This window comes from Triturus cristatus, chromosome 6 (genome assembly GCF_964204655.1).
Source record: "Triturus cristatus chromosome 6, aTriCri1.1, whole genome shotgun sequence".
NCBI classification, from domain to species: domain Eukaryota; kingdom Metazoa; phylum Chordata; class Amphibia; order Caudata; family Salamandridae; genus Triturus; species Triturus cristatus.
Window position 1 is genome coordinate 428,391,930 of NC_140589.1, and position 15,060 is coordinate 428,406,989.

The 15,060-nt window shown below is 42.8% G+C and overlaps 1 protein-coding gene across 1 annotated transcript in view; it reads left to right on the plus strand.

Moving 5' to 3' along the window:
• The window catches only part of FBXO9 (F-box protein 9), a 518,999-nt gene extending 504,725 nt beyond the window's left edge, over positions 1-14,274 (plus strand). Inside the window, exon 13 of the mRNA XM_085610843.1 lies at positions 12,703-14,274. Within this exon, the coding sequence (XP_085466969.1) occupies positions 12,703-12,811 (109 nt within the window). The 3' untranslated portion in view covers positions 12,812-14,274. The remainder of the gene's footprint in view (positions 1-12,702) is intronic.
• The last annotated feature ends 786 nt before the right edge of the window (positions 14,275-15,060 follow it).

Here is a 15,060-nt window from a genome sequence, read left to right on the forward strand (position 1 = left end):
CACATCATAGGCTACTTACTCCACCTACAAAGGTGTAATCTAGCCTATACATCCATTCGCCTGCACCTTGCAGCTATAGCAGCTCACCTACAAAACAGGCAACATCTATCACTCTTTAGAGTACCTTCCATTAAAGCCTTCATGGAAGGCCTTAAAAGAATAATTCTCCCCAGAGTGCCACCCTCACCTGTGTGGAACCTAAATATCGTTCTCACCAGACTAATGGGGCCTCCCTTCGAACCATTGCACAAATGTGAACTCCAATTTTTAACCTGGAAAACCGCTTTTCTCGTAGCCATCACTTCCTTCAGAAGGGTCAGTGAGGTACAAGCATTTACCATTCAAGAACCTTTTCTACAAATGCACCATAACAAAGTTGTTCTCCGTACCAACCCAAAATTCCTCCCTAAAGTCATTTCTCCTTTTCACCTAAACCAATCTGTTGAACTACCAGTATTCTTCTCGCAACCAAAAACTGTGGCAGACAGAGCTCTCCACACACTAGTCAAACGAGCCTTACTCTACTACATCGAGAGAACACAACCTTTCCGTAAGACCAAACAACTGTTTGTCTTTCTCTCCACCACACAAGGGCAACCCCATCTCCAAGTCGGGGATAGCTAGGTGGATTGTCAAATGCATTCAGATTTGCTACCACAAAGCAAAACGAACGCTATCCGTTCCCCCCCCCCCAAAGCCCATTCTACACGTAAAATAGGGGCTTCAATAGCTTTTCTAGGAAACATCCCATTAGATGATATCTGCAAAGCAGCTACATGGTCAACACCGCACACTTTCACTAAACACTATTGTGTAGATGTGCAAACTAAGCAACAGGCTAGTGTGGCCCAGGCTGTACTCAAAACATTATTTCAAACCACTGCAAAAGATACGGGTGGTCGCCGCTAAGGGTGGGTACTGCTATATAATCTATGCACAAGTGTGTAATCTGCAGCTCATATGCCTCGAACGGAATATGCTACTTACCAGTATGTATCTGCTCTTGGCATGTAGAGCTGCAGATCTACACACGCCCACCCACCTCCCCGCCTGCCTTTATCTGTTCCAGTTTATCTTATTTAGATACAACACACATGAGCATCTTCACTGTTTATTACTACGCTCCATCATTTCCCTGCAGGCGAAAAACAATCTGAGGATGGAGCCGAAGCCCATGCGCAATACGATCCAAAGGAGGAGTCACCGACCTCGTGACTTCCAAAGACTTTCCAAGAGGAAAAACAACTACAAACATCTGGGCCTAACACCAGATGGCGATCTATGCACAAGTGTGTAGATCTGCTGCTCTGCATGCCAAGAACAGATGCCTACTGGTAAGTAGCATATTCCTACCAACAATAGTCAAGAAAATAGCACAATAAAGTTCTAAAACCAATTTAACAAAATCAATAATGATTTAATGAGCAAAATGCACAAAATGGTTAAAATAGGATTAAGGGAAAAGGAGATAAGAATTTTAAGGTTTGTCATTAGCTAGGACTTTTTGACTTTGCTAAAATTATATGTATAATATTCTTATTGGGCTTTCGCCAGTTCTCTTCATTATATTGGCTTCTTAGTGTTTAATGTTTCTAGCAACCTACAATTTGGTGATGTGGAAACCATCTTCAGGCTTTGGTTGACTTTGCTGCGAGTGGCTGATTGATGACTTTTCACAAGGAGTACGGAATAAAGTTTTGCAAAAACAATCTAAAAAAACAGACAAGCATTTACAAAGCCAAACAGTTGATGCCCCAGTGCCAGACTAATTTACTTTGCCAATGCTCAATGAGGTTTTAAGATAAAAAGCACCATGAACCAGGAAAGCACCATTAGGTGTCAATATTCACAGTCAACCAAGACCTGGTCATGATTTCAGACCAACCACAATGAACCTGGGGTCATACAAGCATTGAGGATCATACCAGTCATACGTACTAACTTGGGACAGAGTTTTTGTTATGTGGAAGTCATACTCATTCAGCGGGGCAAGTCAGGATGCTGAAGCCGGGGAGAGTCCTTCACAGTCGGATACACCAAGTTTAGGCTCTCGAAGCTTTAAGTTTTAGTGCCAAAATCTCTGTGGGACATGGATGGAGTTTGTAACCACCTGTGAACATTTTTCCGCTTGTATGAATTTGTGGCCTCACTTCCTCTCAAGCTTTTATCCAGCTTGTGGATTTTTTGAGTGGGGCCAGCCAGAAGGAGGTAGCCAGTGAGGTTTCTGCGGGTTTGCATACTGCTTTTCAACAGTCCTTCAGTAACTTCAAACTTCCTTGGAAAACGCTCAGGGAGAAAAAAACGACAGTCCTTAGTAAGCTAGGTTGCACCTTTCTTAGAAGCTTGAGAATCGTCCAGTTGCCCAAAAATGTTCATCACACTTCGTAGATGCTGGAAAAGTCACTTGCGCTGCTTCCTGATAAGGCTGCTAGGGGCCATGCTCTTTCTAGGCAGGAAGCCCACATGGTTGAACGCAGTTCTCTTCCACCTTGACAGCTGAGCCTCCTCATATGATGGAGCTATTCATACACAGGCCTATCCAAATGACTGTTGAAGAAATCTTCCAGTCCCTGGGTTCATGTGGAGTGGAGACACGTAAGGCTTTTTCACAGGAAGGTCAGAACGTATGCCTCCTCCCTGTGGTGAGTCTTCTAGGTCCAAGAGTGTTTTGATGATCAGTTGGTGTGATGCAGTTTTTCTCCCCTTCACCAGTCCATGATAACTGATATTTCCTAGTCCAGTCTCTGCAAACTAACGAATTCCCACCAACAGTCACCATCCCACTCTTGTAGCATTCCCTATCTTGCTTGCCTGCAAGTTGTCCCAGAAACCATTCTCCGAGATGACTGGAGTCAGGTTGATCTCTTCAGAGCAATTCAACGTGTCTAAGGTTCTGCCTGTATGGAAGTGAGTAACAATCCTTCTCCCTGATCTGGAAACAAGATGTTCAAGGCATATGAGCTGCAGATTACACACTTTTGCATAGATCGCCATCTGGTGTTGGGCCCGGATGTTTGCAGTTTGTTTTTCCTCTTGGAAAGTCTTTGGAAGTCACGAGGTCGGTGACTCCTCCCTTGGCTCGTATTGCGCATGGGCTTCGGCTCCATCCTCAGATTGTTTTTTTCCGCCATCGGGCTCGGGTGTAATACTTTGCGCTCCGGTTCCGAACATTTCCAGTTAGGCGATCGAAGCGGAATCCTCGCTCTTCGCGGTATTGTTCAGATCCTGATCTCCTCAATCACCTTCTCTTTGACATCTTCGATTCCAGTCGTCGACGGCGGCCTTCGGGTCTATCCAAGCTCTGGTCCCGGCTGATGGAAAGAACTCCATTCAAGAAGTGCCCTCGATGTGGGTCCAAATTCCCCCACACCGATCTTCATGAGGTGAGCAACCGCTGCCTCTCCCCTGAACACGAGGCTTGAGACTTTCCCGCCTGCAAATCTTTCAGATCCAAAAAGACTATTCGAGATCGAAGGGTCAGACGAAACATGGCGCACTCCTCGACCTCCGTTCCAGTCGACATCTTTGGGGACGACGTCAAAGCTCCGGGACAGCAGCACACCGAAGAGGACCTCGTCAGTGCTTCCGAAGCCGACGACTCGGATGTGGAGGACATCACCCCGGCGCAGAGGGTCGTGAGTACTATACCCCCTCCCACACCCGCGCCGACACCTAAAATGGCTTCGGTCACGCCTTTGCCTCCGGGCCTAGGCAAGACCAAAGACACTGCTTCGAACACCCCACCTTCGGGCCCGGTGAAGAAGCCTAATAAGCCTGCCAGCGGTGCCGATAAATACACTTCGGCACCGAAAAAGAAACCAGCCGACACCGAGCTCCGCACCAAAGCTCTCGTTGTCGAAACCCAGCCTTTCGGTACCGACCAAGCACCGACACTTCCGCGCCGAAGCCTACCTCGGCGCCGACCAAAAAACCGGAGGTTCCAAAAAAGCACGGCACGGACAAGCCTAAAAAGTCATCGGCCCCGAAACCTTCGGCGCCGACGGAAGAAACATTGTCTCAGGAACTGTTTACACCGGATCCTTTGCAAAAGACACTTACCAAGGATCCACAGACTGGACATTTGACACTTTCTTCTAAAAAGAGACATTTGGACAAACCGGCTCCGCCTCCACCTCCAAAGAGGAAAGACTGTGCTACCTCCCCTTTCAGAGTGCCTTCCCCACCTCCTCCACCCTCTCCACCTCCGCCCCTTCACCTTCTCCACCTCTGCCTCATCGCTCTCCGACCCAGTCTCCAGACCATGATGATCAGGGGGACCCATACTACGATCCAGGGGATGTGCCACAAGACCCCACCCCTACAGGATTCCCAGACCCATGGGACAATTATAATAATCCAGACATTCCAGATGTCCCACAAGATGACCTTTATCCATCCAGGCCATCTCCACCAGAGGACTCATTAGGTTTTCACCACCTACTTCATAGGGCGGCACATTATCACGGGGTAGAGCTACACACTGACCCAGTAGAGGAAGATTTCCTCCTCGACACCTTTGATACCACACATAGGTCTACTTCCATACTGCTCAATGGGGTAATAAAACATGCGCCAGAGTTTTTTAAAGACCCAGTCAGAGCTAGGGTCATTAACCCACGCATAGAAAAAAAGTATAAAGCTGCCCCCGCAGATCCTGCCTATATCAAAGGGCCAGCGCCATTGGATTCCCTAGTGGTCTCCACTGCACGCAAAAGGTCAAACTCCCAAGCGTCAGGCGAAGCACCACCACCTGACAAAGAGTCAAAGCTACTAGACGCGACAGGAAAGCGCACGGCGTCACAGGCAGCCAATATATGGCGTATCGCCAACACTCAAGCGCTATTGGCCAGATACGACAGAGCGCATTATGATGAACTAGAAACCATCATGCACCATCTCCCAGAAGAATACAAAAATAGGGCCAATGAATTAATTCAAGAGGGTAAGACCATAACTAACACATCTATACGCTGTGCCTTAGACGCAGCAGACACAGCCTCCAGGGCCATTAACACTAGCGTCCTCCTCCGTCGCCATGCTTGGCTGAGAGTTTCAGGGTTTAAACCTGAGGTACAGGCCTCCATATTAAATCATCCATTTGATCAAGAACATCTATTCGGTCCAAAGGTAGATGAGGCCCTCGAGAAGATGAAGGACACAGACACGGTGAAATCAATGGGAGCCTTGCAGTCACACCCTCCTAGGCGCTCCTTTCGCCGCTCTTCCTTTCGTGGCACGGCCAGAGGCTACTCCTCAGATAGCGCGTCCACGTCCTACAAATCCCCTGCTCAATCCACCTTCACAAGGGGTTATCAAAGAGGTGGATATAGAGGCAATAACAATAAAGGCAGAGGCAAAACAAATACCGCCCGCTCTGCCACACCGCCTACCCAATGACTTCCCCCTGCTCCCTCCAGACCATCCCACTCCGGTCGGGGGCAGGCTACAAAATTTCCTTCACGTCTGGGAGACCATCACCTCAGACAGATGGGTGATCCAAATTATTCGTTCAGGGTACTTCCTAGAATTGACATCTACCCACCCAAACATTCCACCCAGGCAACGCCCAATGTCACAAGAACATTCCACGTTACTAAAACAGGAGATAATCTCCCTCCTACAAAAACAGGCGATAGAACAAGTCCCTGCCAGTCAACAAAATTTAGGAGTCTACTCCCTATATTTTCTGATACCAAAAAGAGACGAGACTCTACGACCTATCTTAGATCTCCGGCCTCTAAACACATACATACATTCGGACCATTTTCACATGGTAACACTTCAGCAGGTACTTCCGCTTCTCTCCCAGAACGACTTTCTCACCACACTGGACTTGAAAGACGCATACTTTCACATTCCGGTACACCATGCTCACAGAAAGTACCTCAGATTTGTAGTGGACGGGCAACACTACCAGTTCAAGGTGCTTCCATTCGGGGTCACAACAGCACCAAGGGTATTCACCAAGTGCTTAGCGGTAGTGGCGGCACACCTCAGAAGACAGCACATTCACGTCTTCCCATATTTGGACGACTGGCTAATAAAAGCTGCGTCCTACAACCAATGTGTACATCACACCGCCACTACAATCCAACTACTTCACCAGCTAGGCTTCACGGTGAACCACCAAAAGTCCCACCTAATACCATCCCACACAAAGCAATACCTTGGTGCCACCATAGACACCTCAAAAGCCATAGCCTACCCCAATCCTACCAGGATTGCAAGCATTCAGGCTTTGCGTCAAAGATTCATACCTCAACACTCTCTCCCAGGAAGAGTGTTTATACAACTAATAGGGATGATGGCCTCTTGCATTTTCATAGTGCCTCATGCAAGACTCCAGATGCGTCCACTCCAAGAGTGCTTAGCGCGCCAATGGAACCAGGCCCAGGGGCAACTGACAGATCTGGTGTTGGTAGACGGTTGCACCCATCGCTCTCTGCAGTGGTGGAACACCACAAATCTTTCCAGAGGTCGACCATTCCTGGACCCGGTTCCACAAATAATCCTAACAACGGACGCATCACTCTCCGGCTGGGGAGCTCATCTACTACACCTCACAGTGCAGGGCACATGGACGCCGCAACAAAAGTTACTCCACATCAACCATCTGGAGTTATTGGCAATCTCTCTAGCCCTAAAATCCTTTCAGGCACAGGTTTTAGGCAAGGCCGTTCTTATTCGCACAGACAACATGACGGCCATGTACTACATTCAAAAACAAGGCGGCACACACTCTCCACAGCTCTCTCAACTAGCACAGAGCATATGGAGATGGGCAATTCCACACAAAATCTTTCTCCTAGCCCAACATGTCCCAGGAGTCCAAAACACCATGGCAGATCTGCTCAACAGACAGACGCAGCAAATCCACGAGTGGGAACTTCACCCGCTGGTTCTTCACCCGTTCTTTCAGATGTGGGGGCATCCACACATAGACCTCTTCGCCACCCACAAACACAAAAAATGCCCAAGCTTCGCCGCCAGATACGCACACCCATTGTCCAAAGGCAATGCGATATGGATGAACTGGTCAGACAAATTTGCGTACGCCTTTCCACCTCTCCCACTAATTCCATTAGTGGTGCGAAAGCTACAACAGCACTCCCTCACACTGATTCTAGTAGCTCCAACATGGGCCAGACAACCGTGGTACACCACGCTGCTGGAACTCTCGGTAGTGCCACACCAAAAGTTACAACTCTCACCATGCCTCCTAACCCAGAACCATGGAGAGATCAGACACCCGGACCCAGCTCAGCTCAACCTTGCGATCTGGCTCCTGAGATCCTAGAATTCGGATACCTTAACCTTCCCCCTGACTGTATGAACGTCATCCGAGAAGCTAGACGCCCTACCACCAGAGCCTGCTACGCTGCAAAGTGGAAAAGATTTGTTGTTTATTGCCATAACAACACAATCAACCTTCTAGACGTATCTATACAGCACATCATATGCTACATACTCCATCTACAAAGGTGTAACCTAGCATATACATCCATTTGGCTACACCTCGCAGCAATTGCCGCTTACCTACAAAACAGACAGCACCTTTCACTTTTCAGAGTGCCTGCCATTAAAGCCTTCATGGAAGGCCTCAAACGAATAATTCCCCCCAGAGTACCACCCTCACCTGTGTGGAACTTAAATATAGTTCTCACAAGGCTAATGGGACCGCCTTTCGAACCCTTGCATAAATGTGAACTGCAGTTTCTCACATGGAAAACAGCTTTCCTTGTTGCCATCACTTCCCTTAGAAGGGTCAGTGAGATACAAGCACTTACTATACAAGAACCTTTTCTCCAAATGCACCCGAACAAGGTTGTCCTCCGTACTAACCCAAAATTCCTACCCAAAGTCATTTCCCCCTTTCATCTAAACCAATCGGTAGAATTACCGTTTTTTTTCTCGCAACCGCAAACTGTTGCAGAAAGGGCTCTACATACACTGGATGTTAAAAGGGCCTTACTTTACTATATCCAGAGAACACAACCTTTCAGAAAGACAAACTGTTTGTCTCTTTCGCTCCACCACATAAAGGCAACCCCATCTCTAAATCAGGGATAGCTAGGTGGATTGTAAAATGCATACAGATTTGCTACCACAAGGCAAAACACACGCTATCTGTTCCCCCTAAAGCCCACTCTACACGAAAGATACAGGAATTGAAGCTGTCCTTGTTTGTCCCCATGGACAACTGCAGATGTATCCTCTGAAATGTCATGAGGTTGGGATGAGAACATTTGAATATCATCTGTATTGCTAGATAGGGTCATGTTCCCCTAATTAATGTTACCTTGGTCTCAATACTGGATTTTAGAGGTTCAGCAAAATAAAGAAAAGTCAATTTACAATGAACATTGTTGATTATATTAGTTTGTTTTGTACTTGATATTTGCAGGTTATTCTACACTCTTCATACTTGTTTTACCCCTTACAATGCATATGTGGCTGGGGCTATCACAAGCCTCTTTATGAAGTCCTGTGTGTTCTAGTAAGTCCTTAAATATTCGTCAGAAATATTGCTCTCTGTAATCTGTTTCCACTAAAAGACATCCGAAGAAGGAACCGGGCGCGATTTATTCAGGACCGCAGTCATCTTATCTGATGACTTCCTGACACAAAAGCAAGTTTTTTCAGTGGGAACAGATTACAGAGAATATTTCTGACCAACAATTCCAACTTTCCAGAACCCACAGGACTTCATAATGAGCCTTGAGAAAGCCACAAGTACTGAGTGTGAAGAAATGGAGGATAACCTGCAAATACCAAGTACAAAAAAAGGCTATAATCAACAATAGACATTGTCAATTGACTTTTCTTTTTATAGTTGAACCTCTAAAATCCAGTATTGAGACCAAGAAAACATTAATCAGGAAAGCAGGACACTCAGTAGCAATACAAGTTTACTTATAAGGAGTAGTTGCCCCAATCCGTAGAGAGTGTCAAAGGATTTTCCAACGGATTAGGCAACAATACTAAAAGCGTTATGGGTCTAGGAGGGAGAAGGTCGAGCCTGCAGGCTTGCAGAACTTTCACATTTGAATATCATGCCAAGTGCATTGAGTACGTAGGCTTAACCTTCACACCAAGTGCCTATGGATAGATTCTGGTAAGTTTAATCTGCCTCTAAGGTTCTGAAGTTCAAGCAGGAACTCTGTTAAGCTTATAACAGGATAAACAACATCACTGCAATGTTCTATATTTCAAGGCATGAGTTCTTACTTTCTCTTAGGTAGTAGATGAACTCAGGAGATGGGCTTTGGATGAGAAACAAATTAAAAGCTCCATGCAAGAAATGAGAATTCGGCTTGCCTATCCCCAAAGAATGCCACCTTGCCTTCATGTGTTTTTTATTAGATGACGCATTGGTTTCATCCGGTTTCTGAATCGAAATAAATTGGTCTCGAAAATGAAAGTTAATAACAAACTCTTCTGCCATTTCCTTCTTTCACCCTGGTGCAAACCCACGACCTGGTACATAACTGGATGAAATGTGAAATATGCATTTAATAATATCATGAAAGAATTCAGGTAAAATTATCACATGCTACCTGAAGCATCATTGTATAATCAGAAAAATATTACCATGCAAGGAAAAACTCCTCATTGGGACAATTGGATGAATAAAAAAAATACTCGAAGAAAAGGTTAACCTTAATGAGATTTAGAAGCTTTTTTTAAATCAAATTCTTAATGTAATTGCCATACCGAACAATGAAGTTGGGAACTGTTGTCAGATGTTTTATTCTTCCCAGCTTCGAAAATGGTGCAAATATCTCATGAATAAAAATACATATCTTTTGGGAAAATTCATGTTAGAGTGGGAAACTAAACACAGTTGTACATTTGATCAGAAATGTCATTTATTTTAGTCAACTGAAAAAAATTAAGCGCCGCTCCTCAGACTTCACAAGTATAGCAACATGTTTAAGCAGAAATGAGACTCAAATCAAAACGCACATTAAATGATAACTGCTGAAGATGACACTACCCACGAACAGGGTTCATACTTGTTCTCATTGATATTTTCCTGATACAGGAAGAGGGAAAATAATAATAATTGCCGCTCTGTCAACTATAATTTTTACAAAAAAACCTATTCAATTTACTGATCTCAACTGCAGTAAATAATGGGCCACATTCCAAAACTGTGTTCTGTGCAGATGCTTCCGCGATAAAATGTGTTTTCAGGTGTTGGAAACCAAGCTTTAGACCTACTATAGACTAAACTGAAACTGTCAAAACATGTCCAAATTGAGAAAGTGACTTTTAAACTGAGACATCAAACATTTTTGCAGAAATATTTCCTAGTCCTGGACAGATTTCCCTCGGCCTTACTCGAAGCTTTTTATTTTTGGTCTAAAAGGGAGTAAATGTATTTTATCCCCCTTCCCATGGTACTTCGACAACCTTCTCCATAGGAATACTTTTATTTTTCATAAATGTAAGTGCTTGTTAAATCATACATGTTATTTGCACCACTGTACTATGTAGTCTCAAAAATAAGTGTCATTATATAAAGCAAAAAAAGTATCTGGGGCATTCCAGGGAGACAACTGTTTCTCTGGCTCGAGAGCTGGAAAGAAATTTTAGTTGAGTGCTACTTTCTACCATACTGCTTGATCGTGATGTTGAACCTGCCTCTCCTTCTGATCCTTTGTCAGGCAAGTTTGCTCCCATCGGTTGGGGAGAGTATGGAGATCGGCTGACCAGTTTGATCCAATGTATAGGGTTAATCTACAGTTGCAAGATCAAGTTAACACAGATACCCAATTGATCAACCTGTTGTCCCCCCCCCCCTTATCTCAGTCAAATATTTTTGGGACGTATTGGGTGTCATATTCAATTATAGAGATTCACCACCAGTTCCATCTGGTTTGGGCTTTGTATTCATTCTTCCAGCATCAATTTGGGTTATAAACCATGTTACTACTTTCCTGGCACCAGACGCAGAAGTACCCATCCTCCAGCTCCAACAGTGCCAGTTTTTATCCTCGTGGTGCCTTCTTCATTATTGGTGCTTACCATCGTCTCTCAGACCCACTTAATCTGCCTTTAGAAACAGCTCTGTACAAAAAACTGAAATTAAGAAGAAAGTGGTCAGAAACATGTAATGTTTTTTAAACCGTGATTGGAAGTCTTGTCATAAAGGACTGTATGGCTCTCGAGGGGGCCTAGCGTATCCAATGGTTAAGGTATATATCAAAGCAGATGAGATGGCTAGGCTGCTCCGATTTTCACACTAACCTCAAACATTTACTACCAACCGACACCAGGAACTTCAAGCATCAGTTTCTGGGCAGGAGGACAGGGAGGGTATAGAAATTGCTAAGCCCATAGTGAGAAATTACATCACGCATAACCCACGCCCATAGGAGACCCGTCTCTTGTAAGTTATGTTCATCACCGCTTTTTGCTAACCACATTCAGACTGGATCTTATTCACTGGTTACTAGCTTTTCCAAAAGGCTTTGTGAAGCCCGGGGATCTAAAGCCATGTCCATGTGACAACTTTTCCAATCAGGACACTTTGCACTTTACTTTTTTTCTGTGAACTTTGGCTCTCTGCGGAAAAAATACATTCTTCCACTTTTAAGTTCAAGTCATTTTGTTCAAGCAAGGCTAGCATTATTGTACCTACAGATGCTTTCCTCGCCAATGGCTTGCTTTGGGGTTGCTAGATTCTTCTTGGGTGCCACAAGCACAAGCAGAAAGACGCTTTCTGTCTAACTTAATTTGCACTTTATTTGATGAACTCTATAAGCACTTTATCTCTTTATCTGATGAATTTTACAAGCTGAACTGTCATTGTATTTGTTTTTAATAACCAGACATATTTTATTTAACTTTTTTGTAAATAAGGTCTTAGGAAATTTATACGGGCAAATTGTACTTGTTATGTATTTATGGTCCTTTTTATGTCTTGTTTTAATAACTGCCTTTGGTATATTTATTTTTATCTTTGTGCTTTTATGGCTTTTATTAGCCCAATAAAGAATATTTGACTGACTGATTTTTTGGCTATTGCTGAAACATTACCTTATGTTAATTCCAATATTAAGAAACTATATATACATTGGTTAGAACTATCTTCTGACAAAATTCAATTGATTTTACTCTTGTAACAACTGTGAAGAGTCACTGCCATGCATGTCTCCGGCATAGATATTTAACCGATATTTGGTCGCACAAATAAAAGTAAAGTTTATATATAGAGGAGTAAACTTATCATGAACAAATGTGATGTTTTTGAAAGGTTGACCAGGAGGTTGTTGGGCAGATCTTATTCATCGCCCTAGACTTTTATTGATTCACAGGCTTTTTTTCTCAAATCACACTATCACTTCCCATTTACATCCACATAAATGAGCATAAACAGTTATTTTAATGAACTTTGTAAAAAAAAATCCTATTGTTTTATTCCTTGTCAGCTTAGGATGTGCAAATTCTTTAAATGTTTGTGATTTTTCATTTAAAGGCTTTTTATTTTTTTATATTGGCACAATGAGATGTATTTTCTTAACTAGTCAAAATGTTATCAAATTGAAGTGAAGTATTTGAAATGCTGACAGTTAAATCTAATATCTATGAAACATTCTTACATGTTTTGTGACAAGTGATGTTGTAGTTTTGTTTCATTATTGCTGCAGATATACACACCAATGTTAATTAATTGACAGTATACTCTCATTTCAGGTCCACTGGCGAGACTGCAGTCACTGCCTTTGAAATTGACAAGACCTACTCCCCTTTGTATTTTGCCCGTGTGAAGAGCTTCACTGCGTTTTCCGAAAGGCCTCTTTAGGAATATCGCGCCTTTCTCGCATTTTCGTGTAACTTTTGCATGAATGATTAAAAACACATAAAGAGCACTTCATTTATACATGTGTATACAATATAAATGCAACTGTTTTAAAATGATAGGGGGTGGTTTTGAAATTTTAGTCTGAGTGAAATGTTCCATCTGATTTACAAAAAGATATATTCTTTTATTAGTTTGAAATCAAGTTTTTGAATTCTTTTATATATGTTTATGTTGTGGAAAACTTTGATAATGAACATTTGTGCTTTTTAATTAATTCATAATCAAGCAGATTAGCAAAGAATTATCAGTGGAATGCGCGCCGCTGGCACAACACCACAACAGTCTTAAGAGATTGTCCGGCACACTGGAAAAATGTATAAATCCTATTTAAAATGGCTTGATTTTGGTTGTAAGCTGCTGTTTTCTGTAATTGTTTTTTTTTTGTTATACAAGGTCATTTTTAGTGAAGACACAGCCCAAAATGTGCCTGCGTATTTCGTACCTTCACCGGTGTATGACACACTTTTATTAAACAACAAAAAAGTTTGTTGTTGCAATCTGTGGTGGTGATACGTCCCTCATCAAAGCGGGCATGTTTGGAAAGTGGGCTGTCTCACATTGCATGCACACATCTACGATGATAAGAAGGTGCAATATAAGATATTCATTTGGCAATGAAATACATTAAAATGTGTTGGTCAAACGCCATTTTGGCTAATGGCCGTTCATATATGCAACATATATAGTTTAAAGTATTAGATAGATACCCCTCTTCTGATATGGTAGTATCGACCTGTGACAGTGACGCTGTCAGAGAACACTGGAGGACCAACGTAATGCATTCATATCTGATGACCTGCTGCAGGCATCAGTGATGATTAGTACCTTCGCTATTCTGGAAAAAAGGAGCAAAACTACCCAACTTTTTGTTAAAATTAGAAGGTCCATGACTCTTGATTTTTAACTCCTTGATTAATACAACATGATCTATTGTTCGCCCAAACAGAAGACGTGAAAGGAAAATATTTTATCAGGAGTGTCTAACATCGGTCCAGAAGAGCCAAATTTTCAGAATATTCACATATGGCAAACTTTAACATAGTGAATCCAAAGGGAAATCCTTTACTTAACCAGTGTTTATTCTTAAGCCTTGATATTGATCTGGCCCTCCTGGACCTGGTTTGGATGCTCCTTCATTAAAATCATTCGGTATTTCCTAATTTACTAAAGGTAAATCAGGTGGCTTTTCCGAGCTCATTTCTCAAAAGCTACCAATGTCAATATGTATGTATTCTCCTTACAATGAAACTAAAGTACTAGTGGAAAACCTTTAGTGCCCATATGATGTGTCCTTGCTGTTTTATTTTTTTTAGAATAAAAATACAAAAGCTTGTCCACGTTGGTTAAAGTAAAATGTTGTTCAGATAATCAGAGCTGAAATAAATGTTTTCTTTAAGAATCTCTATTTGTTTCATGTAAACTACCTTTACTACACCTTACACCCTGGTAACTTTGAAGTGTTTTTGATGTCTGAATATTTTGAAATGCCTTTTTCTCATTGATATTTCACAATGTTATGATACATGATGCCTTCAGTTGCAAAAATTACAAAATGAAGACTTCTTGACAGCAAAATGCAACTATGAAACATCCACGCCTTCTCCATAAATTGGTAAACACTTTCCCTTCTGTTTAGCGGTTGGCTGATAAGAAAGTCTTGTAACAGGGTCTTGACATTCCTGAGGGGACCTAAGAGACGAAAGAGGTGCTTAGTTTTTTCACTCTTCTCATTCTAAGAGGTACAGTGGGATCAGAAAAAGGCCAGGGATTATATCATCCATCTAGGAGGGGTTCAGCATATAACTTTGGCTGCCACGGAAAGGCTAATTCTATAACGAAATAGCAGTCTGTTCATCTATCAACCAGAGTACTGCAAGACTAAAGGTTTTGTGCCTTCCTCCCCTGGTTAGATTTCCATTGTCTCTCAAACCTATTTAGAAAGCCTGTGCCATCACAGAAACACAAACTGGGTTCTCTCTGACTCACTGTGGGCTAAGACATTTAGACAGATTAATATGAAGACTGCTTAAGACCTGATAGAAACCTTTGCAGGGTTGTTTAATTGGGACCCCGCACTGGAGTTTGAGAAGTTAAGAAATACCACAATAATATATTTACAATTCTTTATAACAAAGTAACCGTAGAACAAAGGAAAAAATACCCAATTCTGGTAATAATTGGAAAGGCAT